This window comes from Setaria viridis, chromosome 3 (genome assembly GCF_005286985.2).
Source record: "Setaria viridis chromosome 3, Setaria_viridis_v4.0, whole genome shotgun sequence".
NCBI lineage: Eukaryota > Viridiplantae > Streptophyta > Magnoliopsida > Poales > Poaceae > Setaria > Setaria viridis.
This window is the reverse complement of record NC_048265.2, coordinates 4,534,013-4,556,409: the sequence shown is the minus strand read 5'-3', so window position 1 is coordinate 4,556,409 and position 22,397 is coordinate 4,534,013. Positions and strand designations below refer to the sequence as shown.

Below are 22,397 nucleotides of genomic sequence, written 5' to 3'. Positions count from 1 at the left end.
TTTTGATGAAGATGAAATAATTAGTAGCCACAATCATAAAATAATATCCCTTTGATGACGAAGGATGAATCTTGCCAACAAAATTCAATCCCCACCCTCTAAACGGCCACGGTTTGATAATTGGGTGCATCAATGAAGCAGGCACCAACTGAATATCCCTGAATTTCTGACACTCCTCGCAACCTTTGTAGTAACGAAAACAATCAGCTATCATATTAGGCCAATAAAAGTAAGCCCACCTAAGAAGCCATTTCATCACACGAGCCGTTGATGTGTACCACAAATTCCTTCGTGCACCTCTGCCATGGCTACTTTGGACTGATCAGAATCCAAGCATTTTAAAAGTAAACCCATCGATCGTCCGACGATACAATTCACCATCAACCAAAGTGAACTTGAGTGCCTATCGTCGGACTTTCCTATAATCAGAGGTTTTCTCCAATCTCCACTTCGTCCTTAGCAATTTCAGAATGCTCCTCGGCCGAAGCGGGAATCTCATCAGATAAACCAGTCGGACCTGCAGTCTGGGCGGTCGGATCGGTCAAACCGGTTTTGGAGGCCGATTTAACCGGTTCCTTCAGGACATAACCCTCAGCGTCGTAAAGCGTCGGCTTTCTCTCGTGAAAGATTCTTCTCCCATACGCCTGTTGTGCCAGAGCGTTAGCCCTTAGGTTCTCTTCCCTTACTACATGATAAATAGTAAATTCATCCATACAAGATATGATGTCCGGACATTTATCGAGATAAGCATTTAAAAACCCATCCAAATATTGGCATACCTTGGACATTTGTTGTACCACTAGTAAAGAACCTTCATAAACTTCAACATGTTTTACCCTCATCTCTTGTAAAATCTCCAAACCGAATAATAAAGCCTCATACTCGGTTTGATTATTTGTACACTTGTGATTCAATTGGCTAAGAAATTCAAAAACAGCTCTGTCCGGTGAAATAAGAACCACACCAACACCGCAGCCATTCTTGCAAACCGATCCATCAAAGTGCAATTTCCAAGGGGTAACAGTGATATAACCGACATTTAAATCAAGTTGCTCATCAATTCTATGCTCGACGATAAAATCGGCTACAATTTGACCTTTCATTGATTTCAACTGTTCACAAACCAGATCATATTCAATGAGAGCGTAAGCCCATTTGTCGATTCTACCACTTAAAATAGGCTTTTGCAACATGTATTTAATTATGTCGGTTTGACACGCCACTATGCAATTTAACGTGAACTAATTATATCGGATGTTTGATACCAATTTAACGTGAACTAATTAGTTCAGGTCACATCGGATGTTTGATACTCATTTAATGTGAACTAATTATAAAACTAATTGCATAAATGAGGACTAATTCGCGAGATGAATCTATTAAGCCTAATTAATCCATAATTAGCACATGTTTACTGTAGCATCACATGGGCTAATCATGGACTAATTAAGTTTAATAGATTCATCTCGTGAATTAGCCCTCATTTATGCAATTAGTTTTATTATTAGATTATATTTAATACTCCTAATTAGTGTGCAAATATCCGATGTGATCGGAACTAAAGTTTAGTCCGAGGTAGCAACTTTTTTCCCATTGACTTTTCTAACAAATTGATCTTTTTATCCTGCAGGTATAGAGGAGTGAGGAGCCCCGATAAGCTGAAGCCTGCAGATATCTTTATAACAAATGGTTCTTTTTGAGATAGATTTAGGGGGTGTTTGGTTCCAGGGAAGTTAGTCCCTGTCACGTCGAATGTTTAGATACTAATTAGAAGTATTAAATATAGGTTAATTACAAAACCAATTACATAAATCAAGACTAATTCGCGAGATGAATCTATTAATCATAATTAGTTCATGATTTGACCATGTGATGCTACAGTAAATATGTGCTAATCATGGATGAATTAGGTTTAAAAAACTTGTCTCACGAATTAGCCATGACTTATGCAATTAGTTTTATAATTAGTTAACGTTTAATCCTTCTAATTGGTATCAAATATCCGATGTGATTTGAATTAAAAATTAGTCCATGGATTTCTAAGGGTTCTCCTCCTGCTGCACTTGCAGGGAAGAAAGCTAGCTGGGTGCATGATCTGCTCCTGGTGCTTGCCGGTAGGAAGAAGGAAGACCTACTGGTAGGTGGTTGCTGCTGCTGTCTTGGTGGACAGAAGAACAAAGCAGAAGGTGTGCTGGTGATTCGAGCTGTTGACATTCCGTGCTAGCTATTCACTTGACAGTCTGCTATATTGCGCTTTATAAGTATATATATGAATTTGAAGAGGAACAAACTGAGAACTATTTTCATCGGGTTCAAAAATGAATTTTATATCGTTTATTAAGTACTCCTGTTGATATTTAGAGCTCAATTAGCTACCTAGCTTTCCTGCAAAAGGGAAAAAGAAGAAGAAGAAAAAGCTAGATAGCCTGACCTCCTCTCAAGTCTCAAGCTCCGTCACTACCAAAGGGCTTATTATATCAAGGGGGATGCGCCAATGATAGCGACTAATTTTGTTTGTGTGATCGAGCAGATGGCATGCCAATTATTGGGTATTAATGTTGTCCAATAAGAAAGCTTGTAGTATATACTAACAAGCAACAGTAAATAATTATTGATAGAACCATTTATTGGACAGGGATCGAAATCTTGCTAGCTAGTATTACCGCCGTTCAATAATACTACAGTGCCTAATTTATTTCGCTCCTGGCTACATCATTTGTTCAATAATACTACAGTGCCTAATTTATAGGACAGAGATCGAAATCTTGCTAGCTTGTGTAATGTATTTGTCACAAAACATGTTGGTATCATACCGTATGTCCGTAGCGGGATCCCCACGCGACCACGCGGCGACACAGTAGTAGTACTAGTAGTGGGCCTCCCGACCCCGCTCTGCAGAGAGGCCCCCGCTCACCACAGAGCTCTCTGCTTTGTCCGTCAGCGTCAAGTTACCTTTCATGGCGCCGTCGTCGTCCGTGCCGGCTCGGGGGGAGGAGATGGCCTTCATCGCCGCCATAACACTCAAGGTCGGCCGAGACCGTGGTACGCTCGCGACGAACCCGCCACCCCCCCCCCCCCCCCCCCTCGCAGGCAGATCTCTTTTGGTTGCTAGCACAAACAGTCGTCCTTGGAGGGGAGTAGCTTCGCTCAGCCCCTCACTGTTACCCTGTATATATATGTTCTGAATCATTTGGATTAACCGATATGCTGTAGGATTAGCTGGGTCTTCCCGTGCGGTTTTATTCATAGTTTCCTACATGTTTGATGCATCTATTAACACGAAGCCGTAATTGACCCAAGATAGCGCGTTGACGTTCCATCCTTTCCCGCCTCTGATTCACCTGTGACATCTCTGTACATCAAAGTGTTTAAATTAGAGATTCTGGTGCTTCCCATTCTGTTTCTTGCTTGCTTTCTTATGCTTGCTGAAAATGCATATACTGTAATCGATCACTGCCTATCAGGCTATAACAAACAAAATATGCGCATGCCTGACGCCACCATTTTCGCTGTGCTGTGGTCTCTCCGTATGTTCTCATTCATTTGGATCGCTGTCACACTGTAGGAGTAGCTTGTCCCACAAAACCAGGGTCTTTCTCTGCAATTTTGTTCCATGATCGATAATTGCCTAATCAGGATCCATTATGTTTTATTAGAAAATAACCACATTATGTTTTGAGAGCTTGCCTGCCCTGTTGCTTGCTTTGTTTCGCTCTCTGCTTTCCCAGAGACTTTTACATGGACCTGATCTGCAGTCCAAGATTCCTGGGACATCTCTGCACAGCAAAGTGTTAAGATTAGAGATTCTGCTGATTCCCATTCTCTGTTGGTTGCTTGCTTGTTGCTTCTGCCTGCTGCAAATACGTGCCTCTGTTCTTATCATGTTAAATTGCATTTTTTGTTCTACAATATCCAGTATATACAATAACCGATCATTGCCTATCAGGTTACAACAAACAAAACATAGTCATGCCTGATGTCACCATTTTCACTGACGTGCTATAGTGCTTATGCAGACATGCTTCAAGCGGTCAACATGATGGCAGAGGAGCACTTTGAGCTCAGTGTGGACCAGAGGAAGCAGCTCATCACCGCCTACAGAATTGATTTCTCTGACAAGCATAAAGCACTGCGTACCATCTCTGTTATGGAGCAACAAGAAGACGACCCTAAGAAGATCGAGTGTATCGCATGGTACCGCGGGGTACTAGAGGCTGACATGCAAGCAACGTGCAGCAGTACACTCGACATTGTTCACAACCATCTCCTTCCATTCTGTCATGATGCGGAGAATGCTACACTCTACAATAAGATGTGATATGCTTCTCCTGTTGTTGGTTTTTGTTAGGAAGTTGTGACACTGTACTGTCTGCTGCGTATTTACATTCTTCCTTTTGATTTATTTCAGGATAGGTGACACTTGCTGGTACCTGGCCATGTTGAAGAAGGTGGAGGATAAAGAACCGTTTCTTCAGAAGGCATTAACGGCTTATGAGGTCCCTACCCTCTTATCTGGCTGGCTATTCTTCAATTTTCTTGTGTTATTTTTTTTTTGATACGAGGCTCACCCCATTTCCATTCATAGAACGGAAATTCCACAGGTCTGTTACATGAAAAGGGAAAGATTAGGAGCCTACCATTCTAGTCTATCTATCCTGATTTGGGGAGATAAACTAGAGAAACTCCCACCCCCAGGATTCCCAGGGAACGCTAATCTGCAGTGTTATTGATAAGCGACAGAAGCTGGGGCTTTATTGAATAGCAATGGCGCAGCAGCAGGACTAGTTCACCCTCCCTAGGAGGCTCTGAACAATTGATCCTACTTCTGCCTGCCTAAGAACTACTGTAGCTCGGCTTGTATAAGTGCCGGCTACTAACAAATCTCAACTAACTCTCCTTATCTTATCTCTATCCTGGCCCAACTAACTACTGACCCAGCTACAAAACAGGGGAATTAGGCGCCTAATCAGCCACTAGCTGGCGCCTTCTTCCTCCTGCTGTACACCTTCCAATGAAAGAGTCCACAACAGCTATACTGTAGTGTCTCAATGATCTGATTGACAGACAGATACCTAGCTACTTAACGATATGCTGATTGTGATTGCTTCTCCTGTATTATTGTTTGTATTGTAACATTGGTGAGAGAACTGCAGACAAGATTTGCGCCGGAACCACACTGCTTGAATTGTGCCCATTCTTCATTTATAACCACATGTGTTGTGTGAATGTACAAATGCATAGCTGATCACCGGATCATGTCCTTGTGCAGACTGCTTCCGAGAAAGCCAAGATCCTATCTCCGGCAAATCCTCTGCGGCTTTCTGTGCACATGACAGAGACGGCCTTCCATTATGACGTTATGAAGTGGCCTGAACGGTAATAGCTTCCCTTCCTCTCATTTGCCTAGTGTACATGAAACATCCGGTACAATGTGCCTAGTGTATTGGCTAGTAGCAAGATGGAATAACCTTGAGGCTGATTGGATCCTCAGTGCATATGATCTTGCGAAGAAGGCACTGGTAGAGGCACGCCCAGCGCTTGTTCTGCTGGATGAAGAATCTTACAAAGAGAGCACTGTGTATGTGAAGCTGATGGTTGATAATCTGGAAAAGTGGCGAACTGCATTAGGCAAAGGTATGCTAATTTAACAGCATTTTTGCCACCCTTCAAGAATGGTCTGGTGGTGCTGCGTTGCCATCGACTCATTTAATTTGCTGGCCTAACTATACAGACCCTGAGGACACCTTGAGTTTCAAGGAGCTCCAGACAGCATCTTCTTCCTCCACAGGTTATCCATGTCCGGAGGTTCCACCCTCTGGTAAGTATCCCTGCACCTGAGAACTGGAAATGCTACTAATTGTGTTGCGCCGCTAGGTGGTTGTGGATCTCATTTCTCATGATCATCTCCACACATGGATGCAGTTCCTGCAGCAGCACCCGACAATTTCATAAATCGGGGAGATTGGGAGGACGATGTGCTCGAGGGGCTCTCGGCGATGGAAATCAGGCGCCGGAAGAAGGCTTCCATGATGAGGAAAGGTCGCATGGGCTGAGTTCTAAGATGCGGCGGCACCAACAAGCACACGTTGTCTCTGTTTTGCTGATAAGGGCCACCTTATGCTAGTCCACGGTGAAAACGTTAACGAGATCACCTCGATCGAGACTCTGCTGTCAGTCTGTCTGGTTGGATCTGTGGTCTGCTGTCTGGTTGGATATTGCGTACAGTGTTTCCAAACTACGAGTGCATATATTCGAACCCCACAGTTTTGAACACCCTATCCTAAATATTTCTGCTTGGAATGCTATTGCGGTTTTGGCAGCTCTGACAAACACCAAGGTGCGCGGCGTAGCTTTGGGTGCATGGTAAGTAATGTGGACTAGTATTGAATTTAACAACTTGTTTCCTATTCAAAAATTTTCACATGCACACCACTATGCCTACGCACACGTGTACTCCGGTACCACCACGGGCACTCATCAGGCTTCAGCTTTGCAAGGCCTGCAGCTGCAATGCGAGAACAGAACAGAACAGCACATCACACTGCGTCTGATTGGAACGAGACTGGGAGTGGGCGCAGGGATCGGCACTGCCGTGTAGGGGGGAAAGAGTTGCACGAGCATAGCGTTGGACTCCGACGTGCTTAGCAATGTAGCCTTGCTCGGCGGTAGGGCCCTGCGCCTCCCTCCATCTCCTGCCGTGCTCTTCCTCTCGCCAGTCGCCACACGCTCCAGCGGACTTCGCAGCAGAAGGGGTGTGAAAGCTTTGCGATTATAAACCCGCTTTTTGACAGCTGGGAATAGGCCCGAGTAGCTTTGTAAACACATGTAACTTATGGATCTTGCAGTCAATTACTCATGTGCAACTTGTTCTTGGACAACAGTTATCCTTGGACGATGTACCAGTGCACTTATTTGAAGTGTAGATAGTAAGAGAGGCCTGGTGTCCTGTTTAGGAATAGTAAGATAGACTTGCTCACTGTCAGATGTGATCAGGTTCAACAGCTGTATGAAAATCATATGGTGTATTGGACTTTGGAGATGTTGTTTTAATATTTTTTTAGCACAGGACTCTCTCCTGCACATGAAGTAGAAGAGCTTATTGTTAGGTACTTCACCATAGTCCTGAACTTTCCTGATGATACACTCTCTTCATGGTTTGTCACGTGTAGATACCAGACTGGCATTCCAAGGTGATACTGTAGGGCAATCCAAGTTTATACGGCAGTTATTCTGAAGACCCAATGCCTTGGTGAATATTCAGATTGTGAATTTGTGGAATGTTCAGAATTGACTCTGAATATTCAGGCCCCTTGCTGACAGTGACAGGAGCACTCAATGTTTTGGTTGATTGCTGAATGTTCAGTTCACATTCTATCTTTGTATGGACAACACTGAAGAGAATTTGCTGTCTTAGTGATTCTGAAGTGTTGTGCATGACTACCAGTCTACCATCCTTGGTGGCTGAGATAACTTGCTGTCTTGCCCTGCTTGTTTTGTAACTACTCATTGTAATGAATTATGTGATGCTTTCTGAAATTGTGGAGTTTAATTATGGGGCCAGAAATTGTAGTTAGCACATTCAGAGCAAAAAAATCAGAACATGAAGTAGCTTGCTATCCAGATTCATGAATTCCGGTTAATAAAATTTATTCTGAACATACACAACATTAAGCAGCTAAGCTACTTGCAGTTCCCTCCACATTTTCACATCCGGGCTTGGGACCGGCAAAGGCAGTGTTAAACTGCAAACAAACAAATGTATTCCTACTTGGCCACTCTCGCTAATCAAACTGGATATTTAAGAGCTGAATCAGTGATAAAAGATTTCAAAGAATACATGGTAACTTTGAATGGCAAGTGACCTGGAATAAATATCTCCAGGTATATCCATTAGCATGAAACAAATAGAAGAAAAAAATAAGTTGAAAGGAAGAAAAAGAACAACCACTAAATGTTTGGTGAGCTACAGGAATAGTTGTTCTAGGTTCTTACACAATCTTGATTCTCTCAAGGACTTTCCTCGCAATCAGCAATCAGTGAGATAGTGGTGATTAATTATCACTCCAATTGCCTATCCACCTAAGGACTGGAGCAATAAAAAGTCTGCACTATTGAGTTCTATCGATGATCAAATGATAAGTAATTTTCCCAACAAATATTTTGGTGTACATTAATATTTGAAATTCTACACTCATTCTAGCGGTAATTACTTATTTTCACTTCATAAGCATCAATATCCCAGATAATTTCTATAACAACATTGGAGTTGAAGCTTATAACCACGAATTTTATTCCTACAAGACTGACGAGTTATGGCATGGTTCTGCTTCTGCTAGTTCAAGAGAGGTAAAAGGATAACTCACTGCTCATCTTGCAAGGTTTTGTTGCTGATCTGCAAAGCTGAGCTGCACGCAGAGCATAAACAATCACCATTGATTATCACACAACTTGCTGGATGATTGAATGTATGGCAAGAGTATATAAACAATTCAGAGTATGTAAGGAAATACCATCATCTAGTTCTTGTAGTGCATATAGAGGTAGAACTATTTTAAGGTCAGCAGCAATTGCAGCTCCTAAATACTAGAACTTCAAGTGAATTTGCAGCCATATATGAATTTCAAAACGGACACAGCTCAGACACTAAGCCTATGCATTTCAATTGCAATTCCTCATATCTGAATACATCAAACCTATGCCATATAATTTTTGGTTACAAATCCAAAATTATGTTGGGAGCCAATAATTTTTACCATAAATCTAACACTCTATTAAGTTATCATTTACTGCTGCAGTACTAGAAGCTACAGAAACCATATGTGACGAAGTCAGTAAGTTCATACGATTGCTCAAACAAAGGCAGGTAAGAAGGTGGGCAAAAAGTCCATTTTCAAACAGGATGCATCTTGGGCAATTCATATGCTCCTTAGAACCAGAAGTACATCAGTTAAATCCAAACATTCATGGACTAGTAAATAAGTTAGCAGCCTTAGAACTAGACTGGAAGGGAAATCCTTCATCCTAGGAAGCTGCAGACAAACAATTTCATTCATTGTCAGGTCACTGCCAAATTGACGAGGAATTGAACAAATCGATGAGGAACTGAACAAATCAAACAATGCTTGTACTGGAAAAAAAAAGGTACTCCAATGGGTCGATCTCACTAGAAATGGAGTACTACATCATCAGAGGGTCAAATGGAAGGTATCGGGTCCAAGGATGTTTTTGCGATGCATCGTATTACGAACCATGGTGGATACATATTTTTGTCACGGATATATGCTGATGGCAAAAGGCTCTCATGCTTATGGCTTGGGAAGTCCCTGAATTAGTTAGGGTTGGACTTCAATAAGTGAGTATTTTTTAAATTTTTTCAGTAATTAATACTATGTGATCTGATTAGCTTGTAAACCCTGGAGAGGAAGCGGAGAGGCCCCTTTTGTTAGGCTTTTCTATTAATCATTGATGTGTTAGTGATAATAACAACTACTGACTTTGTTAGTGCGAGCAAATTCAGTCAGTTTATTGGTTAGCGATGCAATACTGTACGAAGAAAAGCTTGTACATAATAATGACTAATAATTAAATACGAAGTAACATACAGGCTAGGGAGATCTCGCAAGCAAGCAAGAAATAGGAGTATATGAGTGAGACCGCAATCTAGATACCCTTTTGTTTTATTTTGAACATGTCTATAGAGTTACAATTTGACCACTGTTATTAGGAAACGATAAATCCCATGTGAGAGTTTTTTTGGAGGGATCCAACATCTGGATTTTAGTGTCAAATTGATGCCAATATTTTATGCTATAGAATGGTGAGTATATGAGTTAACGAGAATTTTCAAATATCTTATATCCTCCAGGTACATGAATTTCCTATGTTAGCCTGATATTTCAACATGATCCCATATCACATATCCGATATGTATCCACGTATCCGTATCCGATACTTCGATAGTTCGATACAGCTTTGCACCCTTAATTTTTCTATAAAATTGACGTATCCGCGTACCCGTATCGGTGTTGCACAGTGGATTTTTTGTTTATACCTTGTGGTTGATGTGTATTAGAATTATAGTTAGTTTATACATATTATAAGCAACTTTTATAATGACAGTGTAATAAAAATTAAGGTGTGGGTTCCCCGATCAAGGAGAAGCTCCCTTGTTTTTCTTCCAGGAAATATATCATTTGAAGATATAAAAGTATAAAACATAGTGCAAAAATATCATAAAATCTGGATATAATTGTAGACTAAACAGGCATTTGAAGTGATTATCAGTTATAGAATACAAAATTTACCCTACCGAAAAACTGAGCATTCGTCCCGAGGCTCAGTACCGGTTGTGTATTGGCCCGGTACTAATGTGAGCATTAGTACCGGGCCTAACGGCTTGTCTCTGAGGAGCCCTCCGTGACCCCCTTTAGTACCGGGTGGAGGCTTCACCCGGTATTAAAGGTCACAAATTAGTACCGATTGAAGCCTCCAACTGGTACTAATGTACCTGAGAGCCTTTAGTACCGAATGTAGGCTCCACCCGGATACTAATTGGGTGGGTGGGGACCCGAAATTTGGACTCCACTGGATTGAAGTCCGCACGCATCCGCTCATGACTCTCCCTCTTTCTCCTAAGCAGCCTCCCTCTCTCTCCCTTCTCCCCCGGTCCCTTCTCTTCCCCCGATCCCTTCTTCCCCCAGTCCACTCCTCACCGGATCCCATTCAAGGCACCCCTCCCCTCCCCTCTCCCCTCCGTGCGCCCGTCACTGCGACGCCGGTGAGGAGCGGCGGCGGGGTGAGGTGAGGCGACAGCATGACGGTGGGGGAGCGCAGAGGTGGAGTGGCGGGCGATGGCGCGAGGGGATGCAGCGTGTGATGACGCGTGGAGCAGCAGCGGGCAGTGGCTCGTGGAGTAGTGGGATCTGCAGCGCGGCGCAGATTTGCAGCCGGCGCGGTGGGAGAGCACGGAGGCACGGTAGGGGCGGCGGGATCTGAGGGGTAGCGGTGCGACAGGACGAGGTGTGTGGCCTCACCTCTCTCTGGGCGAGGGCGGCCGGTGGCGCGTGGGGGCCAACGGAGCGCATCGTGAGGGCGACCGGCTGGGCGAGGGGGTCGCGGGGGAGGCAAGGTGGCGGGGATGAGGGCCAGGACCAGCCTCGGCCGACGAGGAGAAAGGGCGGCCAGCGGTGACGAAGACGAAGGGTGACTGGCAGTGATGCGGGGGCTAGGGACGAAAACGAACGGACAAAATCCCGTTCTCACCTGCCCGCTTTTCTATATTTATCCCATATTTTGTGCTACATGAAAATGGGACGGGAGTATCTGGGAGCGGGACAGGATACAGTTGACGGGGTATTCCGCCCGTATTTGCGGGATACCGTTTTAAGCCGGGATGATCCCTTATTCATCCCGTTTCTAATTTATGAGGATAGGCCTGCTACCCCTCAGGTCTTAGCTGTTCAGCCAAGAGGCGAGGAGTGACCGAGCGAGGACGTAAAAAGTCGCCGGTGCTGGAGAAGCTATGCTTGGGCTTGGGCTGGTTGATGCCAGCACTCCCGCTGAACTAGTACTACTGCTGCCTTGTAGTCTTTATTTTTTAAATGAAACTGCCTTGTAGTCTTGATTTGTGAACTACGCTATTACTAGCTTGTTGCTGACTGCCTAGGCCTAGCTGTGGCTGGCGCCTGGTCGCCTGGACCTCGTGATCATCTGGTGGTGCAAGTGCAAATATGCAATGCAACAGGACGGAGGACTGCTAGTGTAGTAATGTACTTTTTGGAACAGGTCATCCCGGTGCATGGCTCCGGTTCCCGTCCGTTTCCGTCGTATTTCTACCCGTATTTGTTTGTTTTCGTATACCTATGTATCCCGGTTCCCGTTCCGCTCTCGGCTGCCTGTTCCTTGTGAAAAAAATATGGGACGGGATATGGTTAAGAGATTTTCCCGTCCGTTCCCATCCATTTTCATCGCTAGCGGGAGCAGCGGGGACGAGGGTCGTGACCAAGCTCGGCCGACAAGGAGGAAGGGCAGCCAGCGGTGACGAGGAGGAAGGGCGGCCGACGAGGATGAGGAGGAAGGGTGGCCGGCGGTGACGCAGGGGCAGCCGGGTGGGGTCCCCAATGTTAGCATACTGAATGTCATTAGTTATTAGTTAGGGGTGTTTGGATCCTTAGGCTAAAGTTTAGCTCGGGTCATATTAGATATTTGGATGCTAATTAGGAGTATTAAACATAGGCTAATGAGTAAAATAATTGCATAAATGAGGGCTAATTCACGAGACGAATCTATTAAGTCTAATTAATCCATGATTAGCACATGTTACTGTAGCATCACATGTGCTACTCATGTACTAATTAGGCTTAAATGGATTCATATCGTGAATTAGCCCTCATTTATACAATTATTTTTATCATTAGTCTTGTTTAATACTCTAATTAGCATCTAAACATCCGATGTGACCCGGGCTAAACTTAGAGCCAAACACCCCCTTAGGCCCCTTTTGGATACTCCATGCTAAAGTTTGGCACCTGTCACATTGGTTGTTTGGATGCTAATTAGGAGTATTAAATATAGGCTAAGTACAAAAACTAATTGCACAGATGAAGTCTAATTCGTGAGATGAATCTATTAAAGCCTAATTAGTCCATGATTTGATAATGTGGTGCTACAGTAACCATTTGCTAATGATGGATTATTAGACTTAATAGATTCGTCTCGCGAATTAGCACAGGGTTCTGCAATTAGTTTTATAATTAGCTTATATTTAGTTCTCCTAATTAGCTCCCGAATTGATGTGACACTGCTAAAGCAACTAAGTATCCAAACAACCTTTAGTCCACCTACCGTTAGTATCTGCAAATGCGAGTTCGTGTCCTAGCGGCACCAATCCGAAAGACCGTAACCGTATTGAAACATCCACTTGTCGCCTCGGCAAGTCGGCAGACGCCATCTGTTTTTGTTTTCGCTTTACTCTCTTACAGATGGGACCCGATCTGACAGGTCGTCCCACGCAGTGACTTGTGCCAGCTTCTCTTCTAGCTCAGCATCGCCGCCGCAGCGCAGCAACGGAATCCGCGATGACAGAGAAGCAGGCCATGGCGGCGGCGTTCGTGCGGCCGGTGGAGGCGGTCTTCACCGCCGGCTTTCCGCTCAAGCTCGACCTCCGCTCTGGTACGCGCGCGATCGGCGATCCCCCTCCCTCCCTCCCTCCCTCCCGGTCTCTCTGCCCTGGTTGCTGCGATCGATCCGCGGCGTGTGCTTGCTTGCTTGGTTTGGTTGACAATTTTGCGGAATGGGAGATTCATGCGGTTCATGGTTCCCATCCACCTCCTCTACGGAGGCGATATCGTGTTAATTTGTCATAGGGGTTTGGCTTGCTGATTTCTTGGTCCTCTCGCTGCTCAATTTTGACCTCTATTCTCGTCAATTGTATTACCAGAAGCAAAGATGTCCGGCTCTTGGATTTTAGTTGGGGGAGTCAGATATTTGTCCCGTCCCATTATTGGATTGGTCTCCACTAGCTTCTGAATAAGTGCAAGCAGTCGACTCGTCCTTACTCGGAATGTACTTGGGTTGCTCAATCAATGCAGCGACAGGCACCAATGCCTGTTCTGAATCCTTGGATCTACTGTAGCAGCAGCATCGCCCCCCCCCCCCCCCCCCCCCCCCCCCCCCCCCCCCCCCCCCCCGCAATTTGGTTCCATGATCGACAGTTTCGTGCGGCGGTGCAGCTTCATGAGCAACAGTAGGCGTGAACCGTTAGGCTGCTTATTCTTTCTAGAACGCCAATCGGATCACATCATTCAGATTACAGGTGGTATATCATGTTGCTTCTTTTGTTTGGTGCTCTAGTTGCTGGAGACTTTTGAGTGTACCTGAACTGATCTGCGGACCGTGGAGGATTCCTGTTGTTGAGAATTGAACCAACAGCAAAGTGTTCAGATAAGAGATTCTGATTCCCATTCTGTTGGTTGGTGGGATGCCTTGTTTTTAGCTGCTGAGAACTGCTACTGCTAGTGCCAATCAATACTCGTCAGTGATATCTTGAACTGTTTTTTCCTCGTACCTGCCTTCTTTGCCTAGATCCCTCTGATACTACCATTTTATCTGACGTGCTTGTGCTGTTGTGCAGACATGCTTGTGGTGGTCAAGGACAGACTCAAAATCATTGAAAAGCACGTCCTGCCATTCTTCAGCGTCGCAGAGAATGATGCCCTGTACACTAAGATGTGATACTCTTCTCCTGTTGTTGTTTCTAGTTAGGAAATTGTGACACTGTCTGCTACATATTTACACCCTTTAATTGGTTTCAGGAAAGGTGATAAGTACGGTTTCTTGGCTATGCTGAAGGAGGAAGACAGACAACCGCTCATTGACAGTGCATTAGCAGCTATTGAGGTACAGTGCCCGCTACCTGACTGCTCCTTATTGAGGTTGGTGTTCATAAACAGATAGATTATACATAGCTAATTACTTAATGCACGATATGCTGATAACTTCTCTTTTTCTTCATCTATACCTCACTGCTTCCTTACAACCATCCTTCATTTTCATTTGACTACTGCTTGATTAATTTAGCAGTTCCCACAACATGCATGATCTGATTCCTTGGGTTGTGCAGGCTGCTTCCAAGGCAGCCGAGAGCCTGCCCCCAGCGCATCCCCCGCGGCTTGCTCTGCTCTTTACGAAGACGGCCTTTTACCATGACGTCATGGAATGGCCTGAACGGTACGGCAATCCCCCTTCCACTCTGTTATATGGCACATCATTAATTAGCATGCTATGGTTACTTGCCAAATGGTATGGTTAGTATATGATTTCGAGTCGTCTGATTGGATCCTCAGGGCAATTGCTCTGGGGAAGCGAGCACTAGAAGAGGCAGCCCCAGAGCTTGTTTTACTCGATGAAGAATCTTACAGAGACAGCGCTGAGATAGTGAGGCTCATCGAGGAAAATATGAAACTGTGGAGTGATCCCAAAGGTAAAGGTAAGATCAACAATCATGCTGCTGCCATCCTTCAAGTTGTGCTGCATCGTTGTCTACCATGACGAACATGTTTTAGTTTTTGCTGGTGTATCTGCAGACCCTGAGAATACCTTCAAGGTTTCGCTCGGGACAGCACCTAAAGGCTCGCCGCCTCCTCCAGTCGTTCCAGACTCTGGTAAGTGTGCGTCCGTGCACTTGTACTTCTCACTGCTTGCTGGCCGGTTCTCGATCTCTCATGGTCTCACCTCGATGTATGTATACAATACAGTTCCTGCAGTGGCGCCCATCAGTTTCAAAAATCCGGGAGACTGGGGCTACGAGGTGCACGAGGGGCCCTCCCTTAGCGAGATGAGGTCCCGGAAGAAGGCTGCCAGGAGAGGTCTCATGGGTTGATTAGATTTCAAGGAGAGACAGCGGCAGCCGCACCCCAATAAACGCCCTTCGTCTATTTTGCTCATAAACGAGGGCCCCCTTCCCTCCCTGTATGTACTAGTCCACTTCTTTAACAAATCGTTCCGTGACTTCGTATCTGTTTGGATATTACCATGTTATTCTCGGATAAGTACTCTTACCGCTCCAAATCATAGGCCGTTTTGATTTTTCTAAATTTATAGGTATTATTATGCATCTATTCATAATTATATGGTATATCTTACGTAATAAAATCTATAAATTTTAAAAAGTCAAAACGATGGAGTATATCTATCTGAAAGACTATACACCATATATATCCGAAGGATGCTATAGCTCTTTTTGCAGAATTTCGTTTTTGCACCTGAGCTTGGTTGAGCTGGGTTTGATTTGAGTTTTGGTCTGGTCAGGTTAAGGATTTTGGAAATATGTTTTTAGTTATATATATATATATATATATATATATATAGGATGGGACAATTATGTATGTCAACATAGATCAAAACTTTCGAACCCCAAACACTCGTGAAGCGTGAAGGAAACTCTCTCTCATGTAAGTTGAGGCTTGCATGTTTTTCGTTTGGCTGGAGGCTTATTTATAATAATACTCCCTCCATCTATGTTTATAAGGCATGGTATGACTTGATACAGTCTTTCAATTAACACTTTGATCATTCATTTATCTTATATTATATTATTTATGGTTCTAAACTTATAATTATTGTAGAGTATATTTGATTACGAATCAACCATATAAAGTTTACATTATAAAAATAAAAAAATTAATAATAAAATTATTAGTTAAAGATTGTAAAGTTTGAATCTTGATATGTGTGTGTGACTTATAAATAAAAACAGAGGGAGTATAAAATTTTAAGGGTTATTTCACACAGTGGCCAAACCAGCACCAGAAGGGCACCCGAGCTTTTCTCTTTTTGTGTGACTCTGTTCATGTTCTTGGGAGTTCGTTAGAGCGGGTTAAGGGGAGAGAGCGGAGTACTTGATTGATCCACTAAACTCGCCACCAAAAGATAGAGATTTGTGGAGGATTTTGAGGCTTGGAGCAAGGCTTTCACATCTTTTATTGGTTCATCTCATAGTGGATTGCTATAGTTGCACGGAGTTCTTCCCACGCGTAAATTGTGGTTTTCCACTCTTGATTCAATATTCTCTTAGTTCTTTGATAACTTGATAAGTGGACAATCTCATGATAGGGATTGATGAGTTGGCAAACTAGTTGTGGTAAGTATCTTCTAAATGGTGGTACTCAAGTTTGTAGCCGCGAACATTGCAAAATAGATACCAGATCTGCAGCTTCCGTGCTGGTTGGGATTTTTCGGGTTCGGATGAAAAAAAAAATTCCTGTTTTAAGTTGCTTGACCGGAAATTTCAGTGATGTCAAAAGTTTTGGGTGTCTATCGTAGCTTCCAGTCGAGTTTTCATTTCTCTCCACCAACGATCACAACATTTTGGCTATTCTGGAACATGTAGAGTTAGTCCCCTTTGGAATGGAGGAAAAATGAAATTTAGCGGATACAATTTGTAAAGGAAATTTTTCCTACAAGTCTTTGGAACAAATAATTGAATCCTAACAATTCTTTTGAAATTTCTATGGAATTGACTCTTCCGTGGGAATTTTGTATGAAAATAAGTACGACCTCATGTTTTTGTTTCTTTGCCTTATGACTCCTACATTCTTTCTGCGTAGCACCCAAACATATGATTTTTTTTTGTTATAGATTGATTTGAATTATATGGGCTCTCTAATCCTTTGTTTTTCTTCTGTTTTCTAAGGGTGCGTTTGGTTTGAGGGACGAAGTGGGACGGGACGGGACGATCCCACTTCGTCTCGTGTTTGGTTTGGAGACAGGTGGGATGGGGACATCCCTACGAGGGAATATACCCTCCAGATGCGGGATGCCCCCATCCCACCAAAACGAGCGAACGGGGGCATCCCACTTCGCCCCCGTCACGCGCCGTCCGTCCGCACTGGTGGAGGGGGTGAGGTTGGGCGGGGTGGAGCCGCCGGCGGAGGGGCCGGCGCGGGCGAGCAGGGCTGGCGGGCGCGGGCGGGCGAGCGCGGTCACCGCGGCCGGCGCGGGCGAGCGCGGCCGGCGGGCGCGGGCGAGCGCAGCCGCGGCCGGCGCGGGCGAGTAGGGCCGGCGGGCGCGAGCTCCGCCGCGGTCGGCGCGCGCGAGCTCCCCCACGGCCCTTGAGATTCGGCGGGCGGCGGCTCGAGGCTGGCGAGGCCCGATTCACGGGCGGCGCGCCCGGGGCAAGCTCCGCCGGCGGCGCAACGGCGAGCCCAAGAACAGTGCCAAGAGTGGAACCGGTGTGGAGGAAGAAGATGACGGTTAGTATGACAGGTGGGCCCCACGAACGGTGTTAACAGAAGAAGAAAACGGTGCTCGTCCCGTCTATAGCAATCTCTCCAACCAAACAAAAAATTAGGACGAACCCATCCCATTCAACCAAACAAGAATGGGATCATCCCATCCCATCCCGAAAAACTAGGACGGGACCGTCCCGTTCTACATTGTCTCCCAACCAAACGCACCCTAAGTTTTGATACTCGTGCACTCCGGTTTATAGATTCGCGTGAAGGTGATGCCACAGTGGTTGGCTGCCACTTAGGCTGTAAAGACTAAAATGCCCTTGGCAGGCTCGAGATAGATCAGTCAACGGATGACAAACGGGGAGGCGAGGAGAGCGAGAAGCCGAGAAAGGGGGGCATGGTAGGAAAATGGAAGGGGAAAGAAACAAGACAAAGGCATCCGCATTATCCCATCCGATGACACAAGCGGAAGGAAAATTTTAGGCGGAGGTGGACCCACACCCACTACGCGGCGGGCGCAAGCAACGAGGGGGAGCACATGATAATCCCTGGATCCCCCTTTCACACGCAACTTGTCCCTTTTTCGTGGTCGTGCTGCCGACGCACATGCACCCGTGATCTTGATCTGCCCGTGGCACGGTTTGATGCTCAATTGATCCTCCCGAGTCCGCAGGCCTGTTGGTTGATCAGTCGATATCTCCTCTCTATTTTTTTTAGTATTTTTTCCCGTTCTGTTTGGTCTGGTCTGATTTCTGCCGCGAGCTCGAGTTCCAGGTAGCTAATGAATCTCGGTACCGGGTTTCTGCCATGGTTTGCAATAAGATCATGTTCGTCTTGCTCTACCTTTGGTACTGATTTGGACATGTAAGAAGAAGAAGACGAAGATGGTGGCATGCCACGACTGAAGCAGCTGCCATCTTGTCGTCTGTTCGGTAAAAGTTTGTTCGCACCTCGATCCGAATCCCATGGAGTTGTGGTGAGGATTTTGCTGTTTCCTCGCCTTCAACCGCTCAATCTCTGGATTCCTTTTCCCCTTTTGCTTGAATACTACTCTTTCTTCATTTATTAGTATTTCTCAACACTCTGCCTCGTCATCTTCTTATTCTTCAGCAAACTCTGTTGGTTTGATTTGGTTTTGGTTTGGTTTTAGCAGCCATCCCAAAAATCGAATCGGTGGTATCCATCCATTTGCTCACTTTTTACCAGAATATATTGTACCCCATACAAAACAAATCCCCCGACAGCCATTTGGGGAAGAAAAGGAGAAGAATCCAGATCCACCCTCCACCCGGCCTATGTCCATAAACTTCGCCGCCGGCCGATCTCCGCCCGCCACCAGGCTTCAGCCAGACCGTCTCCCTCGCCCGCTGCCGCCTGCGCCGCCCCCCGTCGGAGTCCGCCGCGACGCTGTCGCACCTGCCTAGTTGCAGGTTCGTTCCTCTTGTGCCTCTCGTCGTCTCCCTTCCCCTATCTAATCTAGAGCATGTGTGTAATGGTTAGTCGCATCATCACCTCCAGGGCAGGGCACCGCACCCCACCGCGATTGATGATGGATGATTGCCCCTCCCATTCGTCTCCTCCGATGAATCCGATTAGTCCTCCATGCCAAACATCTGTAAGCATCGTGATTTTTCCGTTCACTTTGACTTCTCTTTTCGCACAGGGTTTCCCTTCTCAGTTACGTGGTACAAACAAGCACGTTCCACACAAAAAGAAAAACACAGAAATTTCTCGTGTTTCATCTGTCAAATTCTGAAACAATATTAGGAATTCACAGCTTCCAAACGAGTTCTACAACATACTACACACTTTTCACGACCAAGATTGCGCATTCACACATACAAATTATTATAGAGGTATTCAGCTAATTATAACACAGCTAAATCGGAGCTTCAAAATGGCCTTTGACTTCACATTACTTTTAGGAGATCTTTTGACAGGTTCACTGTCTCTTTACTGGGGCCCAATGGCAAAACCTATGAAGTGGGTCTCTGTTCTCTCTGTTTCAGTTATTTTTTTTTGGGGAAACAATTTTTCAGTTAATTAGCACACAATTCAATTTAAATGATCTGAATCCTTAAGAGCCCATTTAGTAAACCATACTTGGCACAACATCTGCGTTAATTTTCAACTCTGTCATTGTTGACCTTGGCTATCAACTACAGATTGCTTGATGGGAAAGCCATAGAGCAGTCAAGCCAGGGAACCAATCCATGTAGTTTCTGTTTACTTTTTTTTTTCCTTGCTATTATTTTTTGTTGCTATCACTCTTATTAATAACTGTCCGAGAAAAAAGAATCTCGTATTAATAATAGTGCTCTTGTAAATGTATTGTTTCGCAGAACCAAGATGAAGACAGAATTAGTGTGCTACCTGATCATATTTTGCTCGCCATCCTTGATCGCCTCAAACTGCCTGTAGTGATCCAGGCCAGCACACTCTCCAAGCGATGGGCACACCTCCCTCGCTTGCTCACTCGCCTGCTCATAGACGTGTCACACTTCTTGCCTCGTGACAAAAACAAGAGGGAAAATTGCACTGTGGATCAGATTATGACCACATACACAGAAGTGGTGAGGGGGTTGCTGCTGTCGCCTTCCTCTGACAACCGAGCCATTGAACGACTGCAGCTCAGCTTCTATCTGGCAGATCCTCACCTGCTCTCCATCGGCCGTGCTGTTGGTAATGTCATGGAACGTGGCAACACCAAGAGCCTCCAGTTCACAATCTGGGCAGATACTCATCATCCAAGCTACGAGCACTGTGTGTTGCTTGGACAACGGTTCATGTCCTTCTTCCACGCTTGTCCCTCCGCTTTCAGATGGCTCACTAATCTTATCTTGCAAAACATCACATTTGGAGAGACTGATATATCCAAAATCCTCAATGCCTGCACCAAGCTGGAGTTTCTCTCATTGACCTACTGTGACTCTGTCATTGACCCGGCCACCGGCGATGATGTGGTCCTAACAATAGATGTACCGCACTCTGCACTCGTTGCCCTTGAGATCACCACCTGTGGGTATGCAGGGGTAGACCTGATCCAGGCACCGAAACTTCAGAGGCTGGTCTGTGCTAACTGGATTGGTGCGAATCCCCCGCTGCGCTTTGGCAATGTGCCCCACCTTCAGAGTATTACCCTCCGTCATGCTGCTCTTCATTGGCAGAGACCATTCCCGTTGAGCCACTGCTTCTCTAATACCACAAGCTTATCAATTATGTACCTTAATTTCGCTGATCAAATGGTACGTTGCCACCTGCAAAGGTTTCCTACTGGTATCATTTTAATGTTTAAATCTATTTAGCTTATCAATAAGTAGTAACTGGTCTAGTTTGGTGGGTGATTTTGTTTTTGTTTTGCTGCAGATTTGGATTGAACCAGAAGATCCAAAGCATCTGTCCCCTATATTCAGTCACCTGAGAGATGTATATCTTTACAATATTTTCTATGAATGTGACCTAAACTGGACTATGTTTGTTCTTGAAGCCGCACCTTCCTTGTCAAATTTTTATCTTAAGGTGTTATTTCAGTCCATTTCCTTTAGATGTTTCTTCCATCATGATATTATATATCATGGAATCAAGTTAATTGTAGATACTATCTTTTACTTATAAATTTTTGGATCTTCGTAGCATATTTAAAACAAGGCTGTAATGTATTAATGATACAGTTGAAATCATCACTACTTCAAAAGGCCACTGGCTTTACAGCCAAAAGTTCACATGCCACTTCTTGGTACTAAATTTAGGATAAAATTCAGGCTAGGTGATTCATGCCAATATCAGATTGATGTTTATCTATTTATCTTCTCTTTTTATGAAGTTATCTCGGCATCCATGCGAAAGAAGCAGGTGCGAGGACAGTGCTACGAAGGTGAACGTGCCATGGGATCAAACATCACCTGACTTCAAGCACCGTTGGTTGAGCCTGCTAGAGATAGTGGGCTTTGTGGTGGATGAGAAGCTGACAAAATACATAAGGCTTATCATGGATCTCGCCATGGGCTTGAAGAGGATTCGTTTGCTTGATCAAGAGCCGTGTGCTAGGTGCAATGCCATGAACAATGGGCAGCCTCTGTCCCCGACCAGATGGAGATTTCCAGCAGAGGAAGAAGAGAAGAATGCAATAAGGCAGCAACTTGTAGATGGCTTCTCCTCTCCTGTTGAAATAAGCATAGGATGACATGGTTCTCTCATCATCCCAACAAATAATTGTAAGCCTAGTATCTCCAGCTCCGGTTGTTTCGATGCTGAGGGGTGTTGTGAGAATGCCTTCTATCAGCTATGTATAATATGCCAGATGACCTTAATTTATTGTTTTTTAATAATGGAAAAAGGAGTTCCGGCCTTTTGCTTCCGCGGATGAATACATCTTTGATTCATTACTACACTATCTCACTGTGAAAGTTAAGAGGAAATGTCAAAAGAGACTTTATTCTGGGCTGTTTAATCTTTGAAAGCAAAGTAATGCTAACGTCCTGAATTTGCGTCTCGTGTTGGACTTCGAAGCTGTGCTTTTTTTGCAGCACATCCCTCCGATCCAAGATATGAGTAAACGTGCATAAAGCTCCTCTCGCACCAGAATAAACAGAGACTAAGACACATCTCGTAGGTTTATTTGGAATTGCTTTTGCACATAGAGATGAAAATTATCGAAAGGGATCG

The 22,397-nt window shown here is 44.7% G+C and overlaps 3 protein-coding genes across 9 annotated transcripts; all 3 read left to right on the top strand.

Moving 5' to 3' along the window:
- Positions 1-2,857: 2,857 nt before the first annotated feature.
- LOC117847689 (uncharacterized) lies at positions 2,858-6,278 on the top strand. Its single transcript, XM_034728941.2, has 7 exons — positions 2,858-3,042; positions 4,017-4,314; positions 4,409-4,496; positions 5,270-5,376; positions 5,492-5,634; positions 5,732-5,818; positions 5,923-6,278. The coding sequence occupies exons 1-7, from the start codon at positions 2,958-2,960 to the stop codon at positions 6,051-6,053; spliced, it is 939 nt and encodes a 312-aa protein (XP_034584832.1). The 5' UTR covers positions 2,858-2,957; the 3' UTR covers positions 6,054-6,278.
- A 6,693-nt stretch (positions 6,279-12,971) lies between these two features.
- LOC117847426 (14-3-3-like protein D) lies at positions 12,972-15,593 on the top strand. 4 transcript variants are annotated; one of them, XM_034728636.1, is made up of 7 exons: positions 12,972-13,170; positions 14,132-14,228; positions 14,313-14,432; positions 14,581-14,727; positions 14,844-14,986; positions 15,063-15,161; positions 15,255-15,593. In XM_034728636.1, the coding sequence occupies exons 1-7, from the start codon at positions 13,077-13,079 to the stop codon at positions 15,377-15,379; spliced, it is 825 nt and encodes a 274-aa protein (XP_034584527.1). In that variant the 5' UTR covers positions 12,972-13,076; the 3' UTR covers positions 15,380-15,593. The 4 variants fall into 4 exon arrangements, with proteins under 4 accessions (XP_034584527.1, XP_072148674.1, XP_072148673.1 ...); XM_072292573.1 differs by having other exon boundaries at positions 12,975-13,170; positions 14,844-14,980; positions 15,084-15,161; XM_072292572.1 differs by having other exon boundaries at positions 12,980-13,170; positions 15,084-15,161.
- Positions 15,594-18,190: 2,597 nt separating this feature from the next.
- Positions 18,191-22,089, top strand: LOC117849872 (FBD-associated F-box protein At5g56370). 4 transcript variants are annotated; one of them, XM_034731592.2, is made up of 6 exons: positions 18,192-18,708; positions 18,886-19,162; positions 19,251-19,347; positions 20,075-20,977; positions 21,099-21,251; positions 21,556-22,089. In XM_034731592.2, the coding sequence occupies exons 3-6, from the start codon at positions 19,279-19,281 to the stop codon at positions 21,913-21,915; spliced, it is 1,485 nt and encodes a 494-aa protein (XP_034587483.1). In that variant the 5' UTR covers positions 18,192-18,708; positions 18,886-19,162; positions 19,251-19,278; the 3' UTR covers positions 21,916-22,089. The 4 variants fall into 4 exon arrangements, with proteins under 4 accessions (XP_034587482.1, XP_034587483.1, XP_034587484.1 ...); XM_034731593.2 differs by having other exon boundaries at positions 18,192-19,162; XM_034731591.2 differs by lacking the exons at positions 18,886-19,162; positions 19,251-19,347 and having other exon boundaries at positions 18,191-18,708.
- Positions 22,090-22,397: the final 308 nt, after the last annotated feature.